At 40.1% G+C, this 24,994-nt stretch overlaps 2 protein-coding genes across 2 annotated transcripts in view; one reads left to right on the top strand and one right to left on the bottom strand.

Moving 5' to 3' along the window:
* LOC140237287 (nardilysin-like) overlaps window positions 1–19,183 on the bottom strand; it is a 33,264-nt gene extending 14,081 nt beyond the window's left edge. The window contains exons 1-16 of the mRNA XM_072317228.1: window positions 19,098–19,183; window positions 17,778–18,177; window positions 17,157–17,238; window positions 16,553–16,653; window positions 15,680–15,806; window positions 15,114–15,209; window positions 13,959–14,081; window positions 13,161–13,218; window positions 12,442–12,515; window positions 11,797–11,866; window positions 10,677–10,754; window positions 9,917–10,037; window positions 8,340–8,398; window positions 3,233–3,287; window positions 1,984–2,088; window positions 39–195 (exon numbers count right to left, since the gene is read on the bottom strand). Coding sequence (XP_072173329.1) covers window positions 39–195; window positions 1,984–2,088; window positions 3,233–3,287; window positions 8,340–8,398; window positions 9,917–10,037; window positions 10,677–10,754; window positions 11,797–11,866; window positions 12,442–12,515; window positions 13,161–13,218; window positions 13,959–14,081; window positions 15,114–15,209; window positions 15,680–15,806; window positions 16,553–16,653; window positions 17,157–17,238; window positions 17,778–18,177; window positions 19,098–19,183 — 1,792 coding nt within the window. The remainder of the gene's footprint in view (window positions 1–38; window positions 196–1,983; window positions 2,089–3,232; window positions 3,288–8,339; window positions 8,399–9,916; window positions 10,038–10,676; window positions 10,755–11,796; window positions 11,867–12,441; window positions 12,516–13,160; window positions 13,219–13,958; window positions 14,082–15,113; window positions 15,210–15,679; window positions 15,807–16,552; window positions 16,654–17,156; window positions 17,239–17,777; window positions 18,178–19,097) is intronic.
* Window positions 19,184–20,718: 1,535 nt separating this feature from the next.
* LOC140237364 (uncharacterized) lies at window positions 20,719–23,656 on the top strand. The gene is made up of 3 exons (XM_072317301.1): window positions 20,719–20,843; window positions 22,129–22,269; window positions 23,421–23,656. Exons 1-3 carry the CDS (start codon window positions 20,744–20,746, stop codon window positions 23,639–23,641), a joined length of 462 nt encoding a protein of 153 aa, XP_072173402.1. The 5' UTR covers window positions 20,719–20,743; the 3' UTR covers window positions 23,642–23,656.
* Window positions 23,657–24,994: the final 1,338 nt, after the last annotated feature.

Raw genomic sequence — 24,994 nt, 5'->3', positions numbered from 1 at the left:
AGGATAAGAGATCAGGAAGTCATGATCAAGTCACTCACCCCGAATCCTGGCCAGCCATTTTTCTGGAATCGGGTGGACGCTGTACTCTGTCCCGAACCAGCTCTCCGTCCGGTCTGTTTGACCAGCAAACTTCTTGGACGAAAGACAGATGTTGACACTGTCTACAGACAAACTGTCAGTGCACTCTCTGATCAGCTGACAAGGACAATAAACAAGAAAAAAGAACGACACATAAGTCTAGGTTAACATGTAACAGGTAAAACATAGTTCCATAGGCCTGCAGAAACCAAGTTTTTGCTCTAAAATGAACACATATGCATAAGAAAGTGTGAAATAATGCTGTGATAACATTATTTCAGTTGGGTAACAACAAAAATGTTAAACATTAGCCAAGAGGGTATGCAAACAGCATTGCAATCTGATAACATATCCGATCATGGTTGCAATCTGATGATTTATAATCGATTATCGATAATCGTCAAATTGGGCCAAAGCAGTATCCAACAATCTCTGCAAGAGGGTGAATCACACACAGCTTGTTGGGAAATACAATTGGGCTAGGGGTTGATCAATCATCATGTAACATCTACCCAGGGGCTGTGGTACTTTTTTTTTTTTTTGGGGGGGGGGGCAATGAGGTCAAGGGTCATTGTAATCAAACCTCAAAAAGAAAACTGATTAAAAATACCACAAAATAAACAAATACACTGCTACCAAAAAAAAAAAAAAAATCTCGTAGTATACTGTGTTATTTTGAAGTCACAGGGTGTGTAATTAGTGCAGCCCCACTTATAGTAAAATGAGTGAGCATATTGCCCCACCCCTTCAGGAAAGGGACACACATGTTATCTATGCAGAATGAACAAGGAAAAGTAGAAATTACGTGGTGCGTAATATATGTCCCCACCGGAAGTAGCATTTTGTAGCAAAATGTGCAATATAGGTCAAAAATCAAGGTCAAAGGTCAAAGAAGTCAAAGGTCAAAATTCTGTGTAAACGTTTTGAAGCCCTCACCTAGTGCCATCACATAAAGCAAACGGAATCGAAATCGGGTTAGAAATGGCGAAGGAGTAGCATTTTGTAGCCAATGTACAATACAGGTCAAAAAATCAAGGTCAAAGGTCAAAGAAGGCAAAGGTCAAAATTCTGTGTAGAAGTTTTGAAGCCCTCACCAAGTGCCATCACATAAAACAAACGGAATCGAAATCGGGTTAGAAATGGCGAAGGAGTAGCATTTTGTAGCAAAATGTACAATATAGGTCAAAAATCAAGGTCAAAGGTCAAAGAAGGCAAAGGTCAAAATTCTGTGCAGAAGTTTTGAAGCCCTCACCTAGTGCCATCACATAAAGCAAACAGAATTGAAATCGGGTTAGAAATGGCAAAGGAGTAGCATTTTGTAGCAAAATGTACAATATAGGTCAAAAATCAAGGTCAAAGGTCAAAGAAGTCAAAGGTCAAAATTCTGTGTAGAAGTTTTGAAGCCCTCATCTAGTGCCATCACATAAAGCAAACGGAATCGAAATCGGGTTAGAAATGGCGAAGGAGTAGCATTTTGTAGCAAAATGTACAATATAGGTCAAAAATCAAGGTCAAAGGTCAAAGAAGTCAAAGGTCAAAATTCTGTGTAGAAATTTTGAAGCCCTCACCTAGTGCCATCACATAAAGCAAACGGAATCGAAATCGGGTTAGAAATGGCGAAGGAGTAGCATTTTGTAGCAAAATGTACAATATAGGTCAAAGGTCAAGGTCAAAGGTCACAACTAAAATTCTGTGTAGAAGTTTCAAAGCTCCCATGTAGTGGTATCATATAAAGAAAACAGAATCAAAATTGGCTCATAAATGACAGAGAAGTAGCAAATTTAACATTTTGATCACACACGGACGCACACACGGACGGACAGACGCACAGACACACACACGTACGGAGCCCGTTTCATAGTCCCCTGCTCGAACTCGTTCGGCGGGGACAATAAAAATTCTCACCTGCTCATTGTATTCGTGCTGAATGAGAGGACCAGTGATGTACTCCTCCACTGGGTACAGCTGCATCTGTTCCGACAGCCCCTCTACATTTTCTATTGGATCAATCTTCAAAGGAGGAAAAACAACAGTGGCAAGTTTGGTCAAGATTTCACATCCAAGTGTGTGATAAAGAAGATTTGAATCGGGGAGGTGGAGGGCATGAATATCTAGAAGAGTATCACATTTACTGGTTTTCTTTCCACATGCTGAAAATCTTTTCTCCTCCTGCAATTTCTGATCTCACTTAAATTTTGAATTATTTTCTAGTCTACTTTGGTGATGCATGGTGTGAATATTCCTGATTTCAGGCCACTTTGTTCTCCATGTGAGATAATACGGAAAATAGGAAGAATTGTCATCTACACACTGCATTTTCCTGCAAAACATTACTTCCATCAATTAGCCAATTACGAAAGAGAATCTTAGCTGATCTTTGATAGTACCCGACAGTGGGTCTTGGCACTGTGTTGTCCACAACTAGACAAAAATCTGCCTTAACAAGAGCATCTATCTCTTGACAAGAAAACAGAATCATGATGGTATGGCCCAAATATTTGAATTCATCTGTTGCATTCCGGCGAGAACAATAAAAAAAAAAATCTAAATAATTCTTGAGTACGTAGACGGTTACATCAATGATAATGCAAAAGAAGCTCTGATAACTGATATACCCTAAATTTGAAGAACAGGCTTATAATTACTTAGGATTACAAAGAGATGATCATCCCCTCCCCCTCCCTCAAAAAAAGATAAATATATGAACTCGTTCAAACATCATTCATTTTCAAGAACATCTACTGTATACACCAAATATTTCGTGAGGTTTTTATTTTTCGCAAATTTAGCGAGTCAGCTGCTATTCGCAAAATTAAAAACACGCGAAAATATTGACTCTAATGCCAATATGAATGTGACGTATGCGTATATATTTCTCCGTTCAGTACAAGACTCCACAATCGCAAATTTAACCACTCGCGAAATTGTTGGGAAGTCCTGATTCGCGAAAATTTAGACTGGCGAAATATATGGCGTATACAGTAATTACCAACACTAAGTGTAAATACACAAAGAAAACAAATCATGTACAATACAAAGATAAGCTCATTCTCTGTATTATCTGCATTTAAACTCGAGTTCAACAGTGTGTAGTGTGAGCAATCTCAAGCCTCAAAATTAAACAAATACTACAAATAATGACAACTGAACAAACCTCTGAGAAGAACCTGAATATATTGTCATCTATGGTCTTGATTTCATCAAATATCCTGCAAAGAGAGAGAATGATATCACAGAGATAAAGATAAAAATACTCTCAATACCACTTGAGATATAAGTACAATAGGTGTGACCTGCTCTGCATTAGATTCTACTGCTTCTACCAACCCTATGTTTGCATTGATTTTGGCAGATTATTTAAATGAGATCCACTTTGGTTTGCCTTACTTTTGCTTGCAGGTCTCCTTTTATATCATGAGGTACCGGGCATATTTCAGTGAATCTGCATCCACACACATTACATACATACATACATGTGTACATCACAAGTTTCACATTCCACATTAACAACATATCACAAGTTCAGTGTGTCACGACTCAACCCAATCACCACATCATGACAATCAAATGTTCCGCTCCATTCCTGGCAGATCGCACCCAAACCATCACAACAACGTTGCAAAAAGACCACGATTGGGAAGCCATGTCTTGATCTGAGAGCGATAACTTGCTGCGGACCTCTTTATTGGTATTAGCCTTGTTCAAGGCGCATCACATCTCCCCCTTAAGACGGGAAGTTATGGAAGAACTTTCCAGTCAAACTGCAAACAGTCGTTACAAACATGTTCCGAAACACGATACATAAAAAATGCACAGTTGTGTGTTCATACACTAAAGTGGATTCTTCACATAAACAAGCTCAGACTTAATGAGCCTTATCAAAACCTTTCTTGAGCGTAGGCTAAGTCTAAATATAGATCCACTACCTGCTCGGAACAAGCATGTGCGTATACGCGCAAAACTTTACAACCACAACATTCCTTGTTTTCTTTTCTTCTTTTTTTTTTCTGCTTGGTCATAAATCATGAAACATGTATTCTCTTTAGCTTTCCTGAAATGCTTATGAGTATCAAATGGCCAAACATTTCCTTAAGTTCACCGTAAGGTTGGCACTGGTCAAGCGGTCAAACAGTGCTCTGACTCTCAGAAGGTGGTCCTCCCATGTATGGCTGTACACTATGATGTCGTCGAGATACGCCTCGCATCCCACCAAGCCAGACGTGACGGTGTTGATGAGTCTCTGGAATGTAGCGGGCGCGTTCTTCATCCCGAACGGCATCACTTTGTATTGGAAGAATCCGTCAGGAGTCACGAATGCAGACAGTTCTTTCGCTCTTTCACTGAGGGGAACCTGCCAGTACCCCTTCAAAAGGTCAAACTTACTGACGTATTTGGCATTCCCTACGCGATCAATACAATCATCGATGCGGGGCAAAGGGTACGAGTCTGACTTTGTTTTCGAATTGAGCAACCTGTAATCCGTACAGAAACGCAAAGAACCATCCTGCTTTGGAACCAACACACAGGGAGAACTCCATCCACTCTTACTGGGCTCAATAAGGTCATGTTCAAGCATGTATTGAACTTCCTTCCTCAGAACATCCATTTTCAATGGATTCACACGATATGGGTGTTGCTTGACAGGGGAGGAGTCCCCCACATCAACATCATGCACCACCACACTAGTACGACCTGGTACATCACTGAAAAGGTGTTCATACTCATGGACTACATCCATCACCTGAGCTCTCTCTACTCCTGGAAGATGAGATAATGTGTCAGATAGATTTGCTAACACCTCAGAATTCTTCAACATCAACTGCGGAATTTCCACATCATCACTCTCACTGTCTTCACCATCCACTTCACAACCGATTCCAACCGTAGCAACAGGCTTTTCATTAGCCTCTTCTACATTTTCAACATACTCCTTTAGCATGTTGACATGACAGAGTCTTCTCCTCTTCCTCCTATCAGGTACAAGTGACTGTGCAAGACGCACTATTTCAGGGTCTTTGCCCTGCAATTCAACCAGACTCTGACGAGAAATCTCTGACATTTGACCATGGTCCATATGTGCATCATCACTGCTGTTAGACTCTTCAAGTCTAGAGAAGAAAGTATCAGCCAAGATATCCTCTTGCTCCTCTTTCTCCAGTTCACGAGCCATTGACCTGGTAACAGCACATGAGGGAAACACATCAGGCATATCCTGAACCAATTTCTCTGTGGCTTCGTCAACCACGGGTGTCTTACTTGGGAGAAAGTGAGGCAAAACCTTCTCTCCAGCGATATCATTGCCGAGCAATAAGGTGACACCTTCGACTGGCAATGTAGGCAAAATACCTACTACAACTGAGCCACTGACAAGATCGCTCTTCAATTCGATATTATGAAGAGGCACTCGGACACTCCCACCTTCAACTCCCCTCACAAACACTTCCGAATTCACAGAAGATTCAACCGAAAATGGCAATGTCTTTGCACACAGGAGACTCTGTGATGCTCCTGTATCCCTCAAAATGTGAACCTGAACCTGCTCACTATCAGGCGTCAAACTAACATACCCTGAAGATATGAAAGGTCTGTAATTCTCTGCCACCCGTTCAAACGATGGCAGATGCTCTGTGCGAGTGATAGCAAAAGCATCTGGCAATGCTTTGGGGTTGCTAATCCCCTCTTTTTCTCGCTTCTTCTTCAACTTCCAGCAAGCTGACATCACATGTCCGTCCTTCTTGCAATAGAAGCAAGCCTTGTTCGGCTTTTGATCAAGATCGGGCTTGGGAATGCTTGGAGCAACAGCTCCTCTTCTTGGCACACCCTGGCCTCCTTTCTTGCTTGAAGAAAGTTTGAAAGTACCCTTGTGGGTAAGCACATACTCATCAAGGAGGACAGCAGCTCTCCTGGCACCATTCACTTCCCTTTCCTCCAGGTACTGCCGCTGATCTGGCTGAACACACCTCTTCACCTCCTCTAACAATACCAACTCTTTCAGTTTGTGGAAATCATCAACACCAGACGACCTTAACCAGTGTTCAAAATGGGTCTGCTTGTGTTGCACAAAATCAACAAATGTCTGATCATCCCTTCTCCTATAATTCCGAAACAGTTGCCTGTGGGCTTCCGGCACCAACTCGTATGCCCTTAACACGGAACTCTTCAAATTCTCATAGTCAGAACACTCTTGGATAGTGAGAGACGCATAGACCTCTTGGGCCTTCCCTACCAGCGAGCTCTGTATCAATGTCGGCCACACTTCCTTGGGCCATTCCAAACTCACAGCCACTTTTTCAAAGTGCTGGAAAAACTCTTCTACCCGGTCTTCACGAAATTTCGGCACCAATTGAGATTGCCTTAATGCATCAAATTTTGATGACTTTGCTGAACTGCATGGTAACTTTGCACTTGGGTTGGCATCTTTGCTCTCTGGGGCTGTCATCAAATTTTGATGACTTTGCTGAACTGCTGGAAGAAGGTTCATTCGATTTTGCATCGATTGACTTGATTTCGAGTTCTATTTTCTTTGCCTCGACTTCCAGCTGCTTCATCCGAAGCTGGATCTCAATTTTCTTCAATTCACTTTCTGCAGGGGTTACCAAAGGTGTAATAATTTCACCATCATCTGTCCCTGCTTCATCCTCTGACAAAGAGGCAGGCCAAATACCAGTATTGGTAAAAAACTCCGAAATTGTGTCCTTGATCTCTGCTTTTCGATCCGATGTTTTGATCGGGATTTCTAAAATTCGAGCAACTTCCACCAGTTCTGCCTTCCTCAGGTTATTAAAACCTTCCTGAGTGGGTTCATCAACAAAGCTCTGCACTACATCAGCCATTGTGGGAATATCAAAATCAAAACTTGCAAGAAGTCACAAATCCTCACAAAACTACAAAGCCTTAACAAAAGAAATGCACTGCATATGAGTACACATGTATGCATGAACCCAGTCACACGCGCAGAACAGGCAAAAATTTTCTACGATAAGCAGAAAACATCAAAATCCCTAAGCCTTCGAATCAGGCATACAATCAGAACACCACGGCATCACATTAGCATGTGATCTAAGGACATAGAATGAGTATACACACTCACTACAAACGACCACATAGCACGATTGTGCAAACTAAGGAAAATATATCAAAGCCTTTAACCGAGGCTAATCTTCCAGAAAATTCGGCGTGACCCGTAGCCAATGTGTACGCAAGCCCCCACACATACACATCCAGCATACGCACACTCACAAACTGCACTAGCCCTACACACGACGCGCTAGACCGACGTGCCGTCTGCGACTACAAAACACGTGCGAGCCCAATGCGCAATACCCACGCTATGCACTATATACGCACACAACTGAATCGGTCTACACAAGACCTTCATGCAAAAACGACAAACGTTCCAAACGTGAGAATCCTCACCAAAATCTGCACTAGGCCTTCACACAAAATGTAGTCTGAAAACTACAAACACAGTCAATGACCGCCAAAGCCTACGCAGCATAAATGTTATACACAACGTGCACAACCAAACTTGAGAATCCTCACCAAAATCTGCACTAGGCCTTCACACAAAATGTAGCCTAAAAACTACAAACACAGTCAATGACTGCCAAAGCCTACGCAGCATAAATGTTATACACAATAATGTGCACAACCAAACGTGAAAATCTTCACCAAAACGCATGTGGCCTGTCAAAACCAACATGCAAACAATGCAGGCCCAATACATAAGCCTGTCATCGACGCTATACACTTGTCTACATACTAAAAACAAACGTGTACAACCAGACGTGAGAGTCCTCACCACAATCCGCATGGAACATGCGAAAGAAAACGGCTTGTCTGTTCATTTTCCCGGACAAGCCCCCAATTTGTCACGACTCAACCCAATCACCACATCATGACAATCAAATGTTCCGCTCCATTCCTGGCAGATCGCACCCAAACCATCACAACAACGTTGCAAAAAGACCACGATTGGGAAGCCATGTCTTGATCTGAGAGCGATAACTTGCTGCGGACCTCTTTATTGGTATTAGCCTTGTTCAAGGCGCATCACAAGTGATAGTAAAACAATAAATTATTGAGCACCCACAGTAAGGAGGTATACTAATTATCATCATCATCACCACCACCACCATCATAACCATCAGCATCATTGTAAGAAAAAATTTGGTAAATTTCTCCTTTTTTATTTCACTTTTGGAATCCTAGGAAAACCAAACTGAATTGTGGCAAAAGCTTTAGCTGCAATTCCAAGTCACCTTTTCTGTGGTCCTTCCTTTTGTAGCATCTTGATGTATTGAAAGATTATCAGTAACACCTGCATAATAAACAACACAATACAACACAGACATAAAACTAAGGAAATAAACCTCCCAATGACATCATCCCACAGTGACCGCTACCTGCACAATATTCCAAGGACCACTGTAAAGGTCACTACTTGTCCATGATACAAGGGCATTTATACCACTTGTCAAAATATTGTCTTTCCAATTAACACTTAACCCGTTGAGGACGAGTCCCGAGTATACTCGGGCAGGTGTCTATGGGAAATACGTGTTGTAGCAAAATCAAACCGTCCTCAACGGGTTAAAACCAATCACTGGCCAGGACAAGTATATGATCTAGACATTTGATGCCACTTAACTGCAGTGAGTCTGTCAGTAGAAAAAAAAAAAAAAACCCAGCATGATTATCCTTCAACTATAATGTTGTAATCATCACTCCTGCTGGTATATATATCAATATGCTTCTCATCACGCACAGTCAAGAAAGGGTAATATTTACAACCAATGCATTCATTAATGTGGATGGGGCATTGGGTTATGATAGGAACAGACTAGGACTACGACTACACTGCCAGGTTGGCCTTTATATGTTTACATAATTAATTTCAGGTCAGTCTAAATGAAAACATTTACAGATTTTATCAAAGTGGCACTCTTCATGTAAATAGAGAATTTTTCTTGCATGGGCAATTTGTAACACTCTGTACAATTCATGCCCATATAGAAATGATCAACATTCTGGCTTTCAAATAAAAGAGGACAAAATTTCCTGCACAGGAGAATACACAATTGATTGATTTCTTTCTTAGATATACTTTCGAGATAAAACATTGGAATGTTTAACAAACTTTTGAAGAGAGAGAATTTGGCATGCCATGACAGACTAGTATCAAAACAGCTCGAGTGTGACACACAGATACACACTGACGTCTTACTTCATCCCTCGCGATGAATTGGTATTGCATTTGGCCTCACATGAATTATAACGCCAAAAGTAGGTCTGCCAAAGGAAGGGCCCAGACTACCTTAAAGGGTGTGTACAGTTCTGGTCGAGGTGAAGATTTAGCTTTTAACGTTTTGTGAGATATTCAGAAACCACTCTATGAGATGTCAAAGGGCATGCAGTTTTAAGGGGTATCAAAAGTTTATTCGATGAAAATCGGTTTTGAAATGGCTGAGATATCCAAAAACAAGGTGAAACAAAGAGATACTAATAAAGTTGGGGCATGTCGCCTTTTATTATTAGCACTTTTTTGGATATCTCAGCCATTTGAAAACCAATTTTCATCAAATAAACGTTGAATCCTTCTTAAAATTATATGCTCTTTCATATTTCATAAGAGGCTTTTCATTATCTCACTTGGGAATGTTCAAAACATGAATCCCTACCTCAACCAGTACTGTACAGTCCCTTTAAGAAGTTGTCCAAGAGCATTACAGCATTTGGGCCCACGGGCATTTACACTATCAAAGATACAGGCCATCCAAAGGCTGCCCTTGGTATCACAATATTCCCGGTGAAACAGGAGTCTACATTAGAATCACACCTCGTCAACTCGTTTGAGGCCTTCGTCTGACAGGACGATGTTGAAACTGAAGGCAGCATAGGTTTCATTGTGCTCAGTGCTGGTTTCTGAGTTCCCGCAGTACAACCTCAATGCAAGAGCTCTGCAGTCATAGTTTAAAGACATCAAACTCATTAATTGTTCTGCTCGAAAATTTGTATAGTGTTATGGTTCATTTGATGATGTCTTGTTTGATTTAAAAATTACATACAACACAAGCTTATTTCAGCTTTCCTTCTTGCTGTCTTGAAAAAAAAAATACACATATGCACATGTTGCAAATCTTTCACTTTATTGACAAAATTTAAATAAAGCAATGAAGTGATATTCATTTGGCTTTCAAAATGACAGCAAGCAGTTTCCACACACAATCAACAATGCAATGTTTACAAAAAAAAAAATCTATTTAAAGCAACAATTTCTAGAAAGTGTAAACAGAATGGAGTATGTTTCTGTTACTGGTATTCCACTAACTCTAGATTGTGACAAGATAAAAAAAAAATCAACACATTTAGATTGCACACTGTACATTTAGATTGTAGATTGTACATGTTTTCTATGAATATCATAAAATATGCAATAATTATATCATTCAGAACAACAACAATTTCAAGTGTTACACAGTCTCCTGCTGATGGAAAACATAACCACACAACAATAAAAAAATCACTGATACAAAGCAAATTACTCTTTTATTTATTTTTTTTTCTATTGAAGATGAATGGGAAGATATATTGCTTACCTTTTCTTGAGCAAAGCCATGATGCTCCCTTTGCCCTCATGTCCCAGTAACCAGCCCAGGTAGTGCAGTGGTTTGCATCTAGATTTGGTAGAGGAGAAAGAAAGGCATATTTTTGTATCAATGATTGATATAGACATCACACTTCATGCAAATATTCACCATCCATGAATATGTAAGACTACAAGCATGTGGCATGTCAGCATGAATTTAAGATGGAGTAAATAATGGACAAGTGAGAATACTTATAGTGGAGATGCAGCATACTTGAGGGTATTTACAATGGTGAAACATGCACAAGGAAAAGCCGAGTGCATGTTGCACAATATTGTGAATACCTGTGAGTGTGCTGCATCTTCACTAATATTACAAGCTCAAACCTGTACATTATTTCTTTAATAAAATGGGTCTATGAACTACATTGTATAAGATCAACTGGTATACTGTAACTACATTGTATGTACTGTAAAACGAGGGATGTTTGTGTGCATTTCAATTTCACGAATTTTGAGAGAGCCAAGATTCGGGAAATAAAAATGCATGTGAAAGTTCTTGTCGACACTATACGCATTGAATGTTAAAGGCAACTCGCAAAAATTTCATGCCGCAAAAAATGCTGTCGGCTCCAATTCACAAAAATCTCATGCCGTGAAAATATTGTGTTTTACAGTATTGCAATACAAATGGGACCACTTTCCAATTGGCTGTTCAGATGACCCTTTGTGAATGAAAGTGATCGTTTGTGTTTGTGCCTAATGCACAGAGCGATCGATAATTTGCCACATGATAACAAACAGTGCAGTTATATGTTTGTGCTGCGCACTTTTTGCACTCCCATGCATGTTTATAGCAAAAGATTGGCTGCATTCATGAATCCATTTGATAACAGCAGGGCTGCCAACATTCACCCATCTTAATCAGGGAGATTTCAGAGATTATTCAGGGAGACGCTTCCATGTTACATGGTCCTCAGTGGGCAAAAGAGATTCCCAAATCAAGGAGATTTTTAAACTCTGTCATCTATATATGAGACATTGATGTTTTCAGGAAGCCTCATGCACAATCAGGAAGACTTGGCAGCTCTGTAACAGTGTCAAACGAATGAAATGCATCTTTTATGTACCTGTAATGTTTCTGCAATGATGGGAGTGACCACAAGATGTCTAACTGATGCATGTCTTCAACTGGTACAACTGGGAAGAGAACACAGAGTGACAGAGGTGGTACAACATTTTCTAAATATCTGAACACTCACATAGAAACTTCTATCATTCTGTCTTATATTCAAATAATAGATATAATTCAAATAATAAAGAAACATTAAAATGCTGGGTTTATTAGCAGAAGTACCCGCACTACATTATGATGTCGAAAAAAAAGGTAAGAGTATTGAAATGCCCTCCTTTTCAAGCATAACATTTCTTTTTAGTGAGCTACACATCTTTCTGGGATATGCCAATTCATCCAGTAGGTAACAAAAGCATCAGAATTGGGCAAAGTGATAAAGATTAAACTTTAACATGCTACATTAACCTTCCCTTTTTAAGACATGATTTTATTACACACTGATGCACACAAAGGAACTCTTGGTTCGTCATTTTCTTATCCATACTTGGCACAGTAAGGGACAAACATACAAACAAAAGACACCGTTGTGCTCAAATGCAGATGCCAACGCAAGCCACCAGAGTTCTATTCACAATTTTGCACACGTCACCAAATCACTCAGATTTCACCCTGGAAGTTTGTGGTCCGGGTGAGTGCATACCTTTGTAAAGTTTGCAGAATTCGTCTTTCATGAAAGGCTGACCATGATCCATGAAGCTGGGCTGATTTAAACCACTGGTGCACATTCAGGAGAAAACAAGGACAAAATAACAATCAAGCTTTTGTACATTATATGGCACAATGAGAGAGAAAAATACATAATGTAGTAACCACATTATATTTGTCAAAAACAGAATGGTATTGGGTACAAGGAAACATGACTGAAAACCATTCAATTTTTTTTAATTTTTTTTTTAGTGCTACATTTATATTTGTTCAAATGTGATTAACCTATTGCCTGATAAGTTCATGTACATTGTAGGTACATGTACATGAGCTTTGTTGAAATCATGCAATAACTGCTTATTTCTTGAATACATTGTGTACCTCCCCCCCCCTTCTTCCTCCATATTACCCTAAATCTAAAGTAGTCCATTGTTACTCTGTCATACTGCAGTCATGTAATAACACCACTCAATTTCTAGCCAAATTTCCACATGTCTTAATCATACATAGATGCTGCATTGGCGTATAAATATTTCTCCAAATGTAAGCATATTGCAGTCTGTTACAAACAAACTGGAATCTTTTTGGAATCAGTGGTTTTTCTCATCTCATCTCAACTTATTACTTATCTTCAAATTCTAATAGGCAATATACAAACTATCATGCGTAAATATCTGCACTTGATGCAGGAATGTCTGAATGCATCTTCCTTACTTGTGAGGAACATCACTGAATGCTTCCCGGACCCATTCTTCCAGATTATCAAGTGATTCTGTAATAGCAAAAAAACAACAAAGCACATTAAAAGGAAGAGAAAACAGTATTACCATAACAACGATGACATTTCTTCACTTTTTCACTGGAACAATCAAACTGGTGAATAGTAACTTATCATAAGTAATTCTCTCATCAAGCCTGCTACACAGAGGGCACCTAGGTGTTAATGATCAACAGAACACAAATAATCATTGATTCAATGCAGCCCATTACTGAGGTGACAACACGGCTCCATTTCACAAAACATTGCCATGACAGCAACTCTTGCTAGAATGGCAAGTGTCATGATAATGACAAGAATCCTGTTCCCTGATTGGCTGTTGCTACAAGAAGTTTCTTTTCTAGCAAGAATTACTATCCTAATCTTTTATGAAATGAGACCCAAATTTCCACTGTCACTACATTTGTCTTTCCTCTTTCCACATGTCTTTGCATATGCTGCATTCATAAGACTGCCTTTGGGTCATTATATCAACTGCTACGTTGCTATTTTAATAAAAGAAAAAAAAAAGAGAAAAATTTTGATCTGTATTCTCAACATTCTTGGAGAGTGACACTGACTAAAACAAGAGAGCAAGTGACTATCAAATAAAGAGAGTGTAATCCAACTAACAGAGCTACGAGTCGCACAAAAGTATAAATCAGATCTTCATCTTTATTATCGGTCACTATGTCTCTCCTGTGTTACCATGACATTGCTTTGATGACAAATTAGTGCTTAGTTTCTTTGCTTACCCCTTGACTGGACTACAAGAGTCATGTAGTGGGAGGAGTAAACCCTCAGTCGGAACTCCTTCAGCCTCTGGTGGACATTGATGTCATTTGCTGCTGGGTCTACCTTCAGGGATTTAGAGTTTCCTGTTGGTGGACAAAGGCAAACATTCATTGATTTACGTTTTGTTTATCATGAATGTGTACAACTGATTTGAATAACAACTCTGCGAGTGGCATAGTGGAAACTTTTACTTTGGCATGATAAGCAAAAAAACACCACCATAATTATTCTCCACGGCATTTGGCATTAGGGCCTCATCTTTTTCATACACACTGTTTGTAGTTCATTACACAGTTCTATGTTGGGAATATAACGTGATCTCCGCACATCACAAACATTGCTAATTTAAATTACCTCAGTTACAATTATCAGTACATTCAGCAGTTTGATTGAAAAGTCACTATCACGTGCCCCGAAGGAGGTAAGATGCTTTAGCATACACAGATTATTAACTATATACAGTCTGTATCCAAGTAATCTACATCAGATTTGGGTAAGTCTTCCAACAAATGATGAAGATGGGATAAAGTGAGGGACATACTGAGGTTAAGTAAAGAGAAACATGTCTAGAACTGAGAATACTATTTTTTTTTTTTTTTTTTTGGGGGGGGGGTTCTTGGTGGCTGATAAGTTTGTCATATTTAACTCCTGGTACAGTGTAAGTCACATGGTTCACAAACATTCATTTCATCTTTCAATGTCAGATTAACAAGTTGCTAATGTTCATAATTTAGTACAATAGTCACATAAGCATCTTGACTTTCATTGGTGGAAAAATGAGCAAAGAAAATGGGATTCTACAACACACACACACACACACACACACACACACACACTGCTATAGGTTCTGACCACACAAGCATGGAGAATTAAGGATTTCTGGGACGAACACTGTAACAGGGCTTTCTATAGCTCAGTTGATAGAGCGCCGGGTTAGCAATCTGGAGGTCTCGGGTTTGAATCCCATTCTCTGTGCTCATTTTTCCACTAATAAATTATATTCATTTCTGTCAGTTTCTCTTTGCATTTATTAATTTTCATTTGTCAAAATAGTAATATGAAAATTTGCAGTATGTAATCTGATTGACGTTTCAGGACCCCAGAGGATCACTCACCCCATGTGAACTTGGCCATAGGGTGACCTTGTTTGCACATGACGCTCATGAGCTGCTGCCTCCGATGGTAATCATTCTGGTGACTCATTTGGAATTCTGTGTGAGGAAACAGAAGTTCATGCAAAACAACACTATCAGGGCTAGTAAAATAAGACAATTTGTATGCCGTCCATCTCAGCTCAATTCATATGAAAAGAATGCATTACAATGACAACAACAAGGCATTATGTACTTGGTATATGAATTCAGTCACAAGGTATAAACAGTGAACAAGAGTGACAACAAAAGTGATCATAGTGGTTGGTAATTTAAAAAAAAAAACACAACAACAACAACACCTGTTTGAAGAATGACCTTTTGGCATAGACTTTCACTGCATTCCTAAGATCATACATACTCAGCATACAAAGTAACATTTTCAATACAAATGACAACTGACTAATACAATTGGGCATAACTGCTTTTCCCATACTATTTGTCCATGGATGCTAAGTGACAGTCAGTGTAGAGTCAATATAAAATCTTCAGGGGGCTGGGATCAAGAGCTAGAAATATCTTTTCCTCACCACTGTCTACCGCCTCCAGCTCTCTGTCTGTGGAGTCTTCCTTCAGGAGCGGGGCGGTGAAAAACTGGGCAAAGCGGATCAGCCCCTCACGGAAGTGCTTCTTTTGAACCTCGAACTGAAATACCGTCTTACAGACAGACGCGCATGAGGGAGAGAGTGTGTATTAAACCGCACGTCAGATACAGCTAAAGGTTAAATCCTTTGCATGCCATCTTAATTACTTATTCATAGGTTTGGGTGCAAAATTTGTGCATATCTGACTCACTGGCGCAGAAAGCGATAAAGACCGACTCACTACCTTGTAACTGCCTAAATTTTAAGAAGCCTTATGTTTACCACATCAGCTTCCTGCTGCGCCACGCCTTGAGCATATGTATGCAAACCCCAAAATACATGTACGTGCAACTTGAACTCCAAAGTTCATTGACCCTTATCTGCAAAAAGATAAAAAGTCATTCAAAAATGCATACAAATTCCTGGATCAGTACCAAAATATAATCATCTGTTCCTTGTGTCATCATCAACTTTTGGTGTCAGTTTCATCCAAATTACAACTTTTTGAGTTACTCTGCAAACAGACAAACAAACAAACAAACAAAGAAACCAATGCCAGCAAAAACATAACCTGATTGGAAGAGGTAATAATACAATATTATACATTGCAATACAACACAAATTACTCTATTTCTAAAAGATTCTCTGAAAGAAAATGATTTTAAAAACAGCACCTCATTGATAAACATCTCGTTGCCAATCTTAAATCAATATACGGCAAATCAGCCATACATATCTGCCACTGCACTTCACAACAAGGAGCTAAAATATGATCACAATGACATAGACTGTAAGAAAAAGTCTGCCCCGCCTACTTACTTTGTCAAAGCTGGTAGAGGCATTGTCACTGCCGCCATGTTGCCTGACGAAGACATCGAATGAGTTTTCATCGGGGTACTTCTCGCTGCCCATGAATACCACTGAAAAAAGATTAGACCACAGGAGCTATTACAAAGAACTAATGAATGGATTACTTACATCGAGCAAGTATCTTCCAGCCGAGTTGACTTCAATATGTAACATGAAAGGTTTGACACCGAGTTGAGATCATCCAAACAGTGGCATGAAAACTGCATAAACACTGTATTTTTCTTTTAGTACAACACAAATACACAAATCAAAATGCAAGAACAAGTTGAGAGTTGAGAGTCATGGTTGACAGTGAACGTTGCATAGTTTGCTGATCCTCAAGTGATCACAGCCCATATTTCACTTTAGTTATGACTGATATAATAAATCAGTATATTTAACTTTGTAATATTAATCTGATACTTCGACTGATTCATCTCATACTTCTGATTACTTCAATACATCATTAAAGCATAGAACTGATTCCTACAACTGTGGTAAAAGGTTCATTTCAATGTAGATCAGATCAGGCTTTAGCTAACATTCTATTTCCTCGAGAAGCAATCATTCTTACTATGCTCTAGGAAGTGGGCTAACCCTGGAATGTCATCAGGATCACTGAAACTTCCAATGCCAACACACAAAGCTGCTGCTGCCTGCAAATACAAAATGATATGACATTCTAAAACAAGAAACTAATGACACACTGTTGAGTGAATAAATGCCTTTAGCTTTATTAAAGAAAAGATACACATGTTTAATCTCCAAGGCAGTCTTATAATATCTTAGAAGTTAGTGTCTGGCATCTGCAATTCTGTTAAGAGAGCTTTCACTTGTTCCAAGATTGTACATTGAGGGTTGCATCACACCTCCTATTCTTGGAATGTTTTCAAGGGGTTTTCTCACAAAGAAGCATGATACATTACTTCCATCTGAAGAATTTGTCCTCAAGTTATCTTAGGTCTGCACATATGACAGCCATGAAAATGTTTTTCTATATTTCTGTTTTCTCCCTCTCTATTATAATTCATATATCAAATATTTGTCATGGTGAGCAAACTGGAAACTAGACCTCTCTTATCTCTACCCATTATCCAAAACATTATCTTTCTTTTGTTTCATTATGACATGAAATAATCGCTTATAGAAGCTGTACAACCCTATTATATAAACAAGTTAGGGGAGTACACTTTACCAACTTCGCCTGCTTCTTTGGTGCTTTCTTTGTCTTTGACTCATCATCATCCTCCTCCCCTTCCTCTTCTCCCTCTCTGTCGTCGTCATCTTCGTCCTCCTCCATTTCCTCCTCATCATCACCAGTCCCATCATCATCATCACTTCTCCCCGAGTCTTGCTTCACCCTCTTTCTCCCTGAGAATTCCTCCTCCGCCGCATTTTTTGTTCTATGTCCCATGGACGGAGCAAGTCCTTTATCATCAACCAATGCCGCAGCAGCACTATGGTCTTCTTCCTCCTCTTCCTCCGCCACCTCCTCTTCCTCCTCCTCCTCAGTCATGTCGGCATCTTCTGCTGTTTCTTCACCTGCTACATCTGACACCAGTAAGGCAGTCAGGCCATTTTTTAACTTGATTACCCTAGATAGAAAGAAAAAAAAAAATAGTGACGCATTGGACACATGTATTACGAAGTATAAGCAGTAACATATTATAATTTTTTAATGTATTTACTATTAAAGATGAAATTGTATTTATTATAGTGCAGACCAGACCTGTCTATGGATGAAGTTTGAAGCCAAAAGTTGCATACTAGTAATTCTCATATGCCTGCAGAACTGCCGATTATTGCTCCAAAATGTTGTACGCATAAGAAATGAGTGAAATGATGCTGTACAACAACATAATTTCAGTTGTGTTCCACAAAAATATGAAATACTTATTAGCCAAAGAGGTTTTCCGGAAGTCCACAATCTTGGAGCTGATCCATGAATCACGGTTAGTATGTAATTTATCAAAAGGCGACTGTAATAAATAATCAACAAATCAGGCCACAACAATATCTGTTGATCTTCTGAGCTAGAGTAGAGTGATTCACATGCAGATTAAGATTGACTGGGTACGATCGATCATTTAACATTCTACCTCCCCATGCCATGCCACAGCTGAACAGGGACTGCTAGTGGCACATTCCCAAATTAAAGTTGGTTAAAGAATTTCATTTTTAATTTCAAATATACATTGTAGTACTAATGACAACAGCCCTCAGTCATTACAAGGTTTTTTTTTTCTTCTTATTGACAGAGTAGAGAATCACAGCATCTTATAATAGCAACTGCGCAGTACGTGTTGGGTTCCCTGTAACATGGGTGTCATGGCCATGGCCCATATGCCATGGCCCATGGGCATGCATGGCTCGTGCTTAGAAAAACCACAGCAGGAATAAGCACGAGTGGGACTGTTGTCTTACTATACCATTAGGATAAAGTTACTTGGTAAAAAGATCACACGCATTTACGCGAGTCACCGAGGTAAACTATAAAATATGAAAATGGAATTACCTGTATTCTTTCTTATCATTCGGACTTTTCATTACTATGGGTCGACCAGTTTCCGAAAATGCATTTTCCTCAGATGTTACCTCCATCGCTGTAACAATACGCATAATGTACACGTACGTACAAGTGTACACGCACGTGCTGCTGGCTTTCTGCACGGGTCATCTACTACATATCGGGGGTGGGTGCGGCGCGGGCCGGGCGGCGCGGGCGCCGAGCCGGCGGGGGCGGGCGCGACGGGCACCGAGCTACGGCCACGGGTCCGAACGTAACTGCAGGTGCTGCTGGTTAGGCGATGCTAACTAAGTTTGAGAAATGGACTAGGAAGGTCAGGATCATAGGAGCAAGAGTGAGTTATGAGAATGGAGATTTCTAGTGTAAGCGCCAAAATTGCCTCATCAGAGTTTTCCATTTTAAACTTTAATCAAGTTTTTTTTTTAAATAAATCAATGATAGTTTAGTTCCCGAGTCACCATGGTCACTGATGCGTGTTTTGTGTACCAGGGTACTACTACTAGAATCTACTAGTACTAGGTAAGTACAGCCAGCGCCCCCAGTGGACACTGCACTGCTGCATGCCCGCTGCCCGCTGCACCCGCTGGGCCTGGGGGTGTTTCACAAAGAATTCAAGTTAATCTTTAATTCGATTGTAAAATCTACTTAGAGTTATGGTAGGCTGTGTGTAACTTCCATAATATTCTTAATTTCATAGAAGAAGGAAAAAAATTGAAGATATTTTTCCTACAGATTTTGATTAACAAAATAAAGTAAAAAATTAAGGAACGCGCGACACACAAACACGACGACAAAGGATTTTTCTATAACAATGTTAAATTTTAATGTACCAGTAATAATTTAAAGAGGATTCTGAAAACATTACAATTCATAGATGAAATTGAAAAGTGAAACCAATGACATAGACTCTACCATAATTTTAAGTCGATCGCGATCTGAACTTTTAAGTTTGACTTCAATTCTTTGTGAAACAGTGCCCTAGCTGCACTGTTGCCTCCTTGTTGCTTTGTAACAATGGATTAAGAGTTGTTGTCAGGCTATACTCACTACTGTACTGAATTAGTGCTCTAGGCCTAATAAGATTAAGAGTAATAGCCACAACTACAAATTGTAGGCAGTATTGTGTCAGACTTTGTATTTCTTTGATGTTGATGTGCCATTGATATTTGATACGGTAGTTTGATGTTTTTGTTGCAGGAGAGGCCTTAACGTTCCTTTTTTGGCATATTTAAAGTATCAAAATAGCAAAGCCTTGCCCTTGCCCCAAAAAACAAAACAACAGTGCCAACAAAAACTAGACAGTATGTGTAGACTAGATACTAGATAGTATATCTAGAAAACGGAATGCTAATGTTTGATGCATACCCATAGGATTTCTACCGGTACGGTAATCATTTCAATCTTTTTAATCTTTAAAAGGCAATCACCTGGTAGTCTATGTTGTATTCGTTAGTCGCATTTATCGGTTATCAATTTCAAGACAAATGCACCTTCCTCTTTGTTGATTTTACACAGTTGTATATTGTCTCCTGTATTACACTTTTCACTGTCTGTACCTGTTTTATCCTAGGTTTGACCACTTCTTGTAGAAATTGTGAGTGAAGTTTGCATTGGGCTTGAGTGGAGGAGACATCATGACTCAAAATAGCAGAGGAGTGCTGCACTTTCCAGCTATTAAATTGTTCATCAAGCAGCTTGGGTTAGATGCTGTGACATCAACTCTAGCCCCCAAGGGTAACTGTTTTTGTTTTTGGTGTTACATTGTACATGTACCAGTAGCCCGACCAGACGCCGTGCGCTAGCGCTAGCACAGACAGCGTCTGACGGTGTGTGATACACATATCTACTAAACCCCTCGAACAAGGCCACACAACAACAAAACTGTTGAAAATTTCTACATTGTAATCACAAATTTTACGAATCACTCACGTGAATTGAGATGCTTGGACTATGAGCATGGTACATGTACACATGTATTTCAGTCCATATTGTGAGCCCTCACTCAATATACACTGAGCAAAAAGTCCAATCTTAACCCGGAATGCTGTGATCATCGCTGGGCCATTAAAAAATAAACCTTTCCCAGCTTTGAACGATGCAAATTGTGCTGCTAGAGTTTGTACGCCCGTGAAGTCGACAGCGCCCTCTTTGCCCAGTGCTGCGCCGACATTTCGAATCATTTCTGCGATTTCTATGATTTCTGCGGCGTACAGCATTAAAAAAGGTGCAATTTTTGGTAAGTTGTAAAATGAGTATATCAATATCAATAGCTGGAAATGGTAGCTAAATAGATAAAGTTTTCACCTTATGTAGTCTTAGTAACAAATATGGTGCAGTAAATTCAAAATCGAGTCGGCGCCCCGGAATCCTGAGATTACGTAGTGTCCACACCGTACAGCCCTGTCGCGACTTACACTTGTGTACAGCAACAGGGCTGTGTATAGTTAATGTACCAGGTACTTTTAGCATTGTACAAGCCTTGAAATTTCTGCTGTTTGATTTACTGAAGCTTTCTAGACACATCCATTGAAATTCCTGTGCAAAAAGGAAAGACATGTCTAGTGGAATACTTTCAAAAGTATTGACACCAAAGGTGTAAATGCACTTTATGCTATAAATGTGTGTATGTGTGCTATATTGTCCAGAATAACTTTCTTCAAGAAAAACTAATTGTATATCAGTTGGTATTGGACATCTTAAAAGATTTGCCTTGTTCATGTACCTATTGGCATAATTTTGTAGTAGGCTCAAAGTCATCTGCTTTTATGTAATACCACCAATGTTTAAACTTCAGGGAAAACAAAAGAAATTTGTTTTTAAAAGGGGGAATATTTCCTAAACTCTGCAGTTTACAGTTTGTTGAAGTAAGCCCATGGACCAGAATATGAACAGTATAGGGAATGACACCATGTGACTCAAAGCATACATTATTCTCTGCTTCCTAAATGTTTGAGGTATGCAGTGTATTTGTGGAACAGCTCCTCACATCAGTCTGCTCATTGCTTTGATTACCTCTCAGGTCTGGTATGGCTTCAAGGGGTTCTGGTCAGCGTGGATGAAAGTAAAGATGAGGCCATCCTTGATGACTGCACCTCCACAACAAGGGTTGACTACAGCACCACCAAAAAGCTGCGCAGCGAAGGCAGCGACATCTTCAGAGGTGAGGTCATGGTTTGAATAGAGATGTTCTGATGTTCCTGCTACCTCATTCATTTCTTGCTTGGTAGCCAGGGAGATATGTCATTATACAGTTAGTTCTTCAGGGGTGAGGTGATGGTCAGAGGTGTGGTGGTGTCACTGCTACTTCAGTGTCCAGGACTTCGTTTACAGTGCGAAGCTCGGCGTGGCTGAGCCGCGGCCGAGCCCTCCTTCATTTCAGTGTAAACGCACAAAAGGCCAAATGCGAGGCCAAAATTGGCCGCGCATTTGCCCACGCTCTGGAGGTGGTCTCGGCCGCGGCCGAGCCCGGCCTCTTCTTGGTGTAAACGCAAACTGGGCCAAATGCGCGGCCAATTTTAGTCTGGCTTCCAGACCCTCTGCCTGTACTATATCGCTATTCACGATGTTAACCCCCTCAACGTCGAAAACTAGTATAATTTAAGGTGGTTTTGTCCTGCAAAGGATTTTTCCTTCGGCAAAGGCCTTTGCCCGAACGGCGACTTCATCGCCTCGCCACGGAATTCAGTTGGCAAAGGGTCTGAAAACCAGACAATACCAAATTGCGTTTGTTTACAAGCAGAGCGCCACTACAACAAAATATTGAAAGGTTTGAATCAAAAGCGCGGCCGAGGCCCGGCAGTGTAAATGGACAAAATTGCGGGGCTCGGCCTCGCAATTGAGGTTGGGCTCGGCCGCGGCTCGGCCCAGCCCCGCACTGTAAACTGGGTCTTGGTACCCATTTTCATTGTTGCTAATCCTGTGTATTCAATTTCATGCTGATGATAAATGTAGGAATCAGATTTGAAGGAAATTTGGGAGGGGTTGCTTGAGATGGCTACATCAATCATCATTTTGACTTTTATGTGTCCAATAGTTTTTGTTGTTGTTGTTGTTGTTTTCGTCTTTTTTTTAGAGGATGAGTGCATTTAAAGGAAGAAGATATACTAAAGGCCTACTAATGTAACATCACAGGTACTATTTACAAAGCCTTTCAACACTAATCCCTCAATTTTGAGCACAGGTGATTACATTTCTGTGGATGTCATTGTTAATTTGAAAATCATAGCAGATGTTATTTCGGCAATAAATGAGGCACTGTAAAATTCCAAAATGAGGAAACTTATTGTCATGGTGTGTTTTTCCCCCCGACAGCTGGATCCCACGTGATGGTGATTGGCAGGGTTGTGTCCTTGCCCCCAAACTCGCTCATCAAGGCAGTCAAGATTTCTCCCATCAGCAACGACGGCCTGGACGAGTCGGCCTGGCCCATGGAGGTCATCCATCAGCAGCAACATCTCCGCCAGAGGAGCCTGCAGCAGCTTGAGGAGGCGTTTCCGGACACGTTCAGTCAGGGGATGTGGGATGATACATGACAGAAATTCTGGTGTCACGACGAGGAAAAGGATTAGGATTTGGGGAATGGCATGTGAGAACAGACAGGATGTCCTCTGAGATGAAGCAGATGTCAGACGGAGGTCTCCAAGGGATGGAGATTGAGGGAGTGGTATTTGATAAAAAGTGGATAAAAAATGCCCCTTTCACATGAGATAGATGTAATAGAAAGGTCGCCAGTCTTCTCATCCCCAAAGACTGGGGTTGTGGTGTCTTTGGGGATGAGAAGGACAAAATTTGTGATGGCCTGTTACGGTGAAGTAAGTAATTGATGAGAGTGACATCTTTCACTTGTGGCTTCATGCATTTTTTTTTTCTCTCTCAAAGTTCTAAGTCTAAATTTGTGGTATGGAAAAGCACTGATTGTTGCCGCATAATATGTAGTTCTGAGTGATCAAAACTTGTTTATACTCTTGACCATCATGAATAGTGACTGTGTACTGGGAATATGTCATTGGCTTGTCCCTATTTGCCTGAACTAGAATTGTATTGCCTGAGTCGCAATAGGAGCAGTGTGATTTTTCATAAGCACAAATAAGAGGGGATGGGGTAGGATGTGGTATGGGAAGGCAAAACACCTCCATACATTAATGGTGTGTCGTGATATACCTATGGGAGACAGACTATATGATTTTAGAGTGAGGAATAAAATCTGTGTTTTGTTCTTGATAATCTGCTTTTGATAAGTTCAACTATAAGCTTCAGTCTTTGCCCTATGAAATGCAACTGTCAGTCTTGCTACATGATCCTAGAGTGTGGCAGAGAGCATGAGTATGTCTTCTAAATAGGTGACCAATTGGATCATGTTCAGTTCCACAAGGTCCTGGACTGTTTACTAGTCTCTGGGGCATCTGTAAGATTTCACTGAGTCCCAGTTGCACTCTTAAAAGTTGTTCACTTTAGTGCATTGTCATCCACAGCGATTAGACGCTTGCACCGTGCAGCGTAGCTGCCGGTTTGAGCCAGTCAGCATGTAACGCACATATTACTTTATGCAACACTACCACGTCCCTATGGATTGGTAGATATAATCAAAATATTTAGGAAAATATTGCAGGCAATTGCCAATCTCGAAAGTAAAAGAAACAGAAACCTTTCATCAATACTCAGATTTTTGGAAAAGCTACTTAAAAATATGTAATATGTAAGGATATAAGCTTACTATGTTACACCCATCTCGTAGTAACACATAGAGGGGGGAGTGTATACTGCTGACAACAACCTGAAAGAAGAGAAAAGTAAACTTCATGTCCAGTTGGTTTAAAGTGGGATGTGCATGTAATGCTCGAACCCACACCAAGCTGGCTGATATCACTTTCTTGGAATGTGTCCCA

This window comes from Diadema setosum, chromosome 13 (genome assembly GCF_964275005.1).
Source record: "Diadema setosum chromosome 13, eeDiaSeto1, whole genome shotgun sequence".
Classification (NCBI taxonomy): domain Eukaryota; kingdom Metazoa; phylum Echinodermata; class Echinoidea; order Diadematoida; family Diadematidae; genus Diadema; species Diadema setosum.
This window is presented reverse-complemented; position numbering and strand designations above follow the sequence as displayed.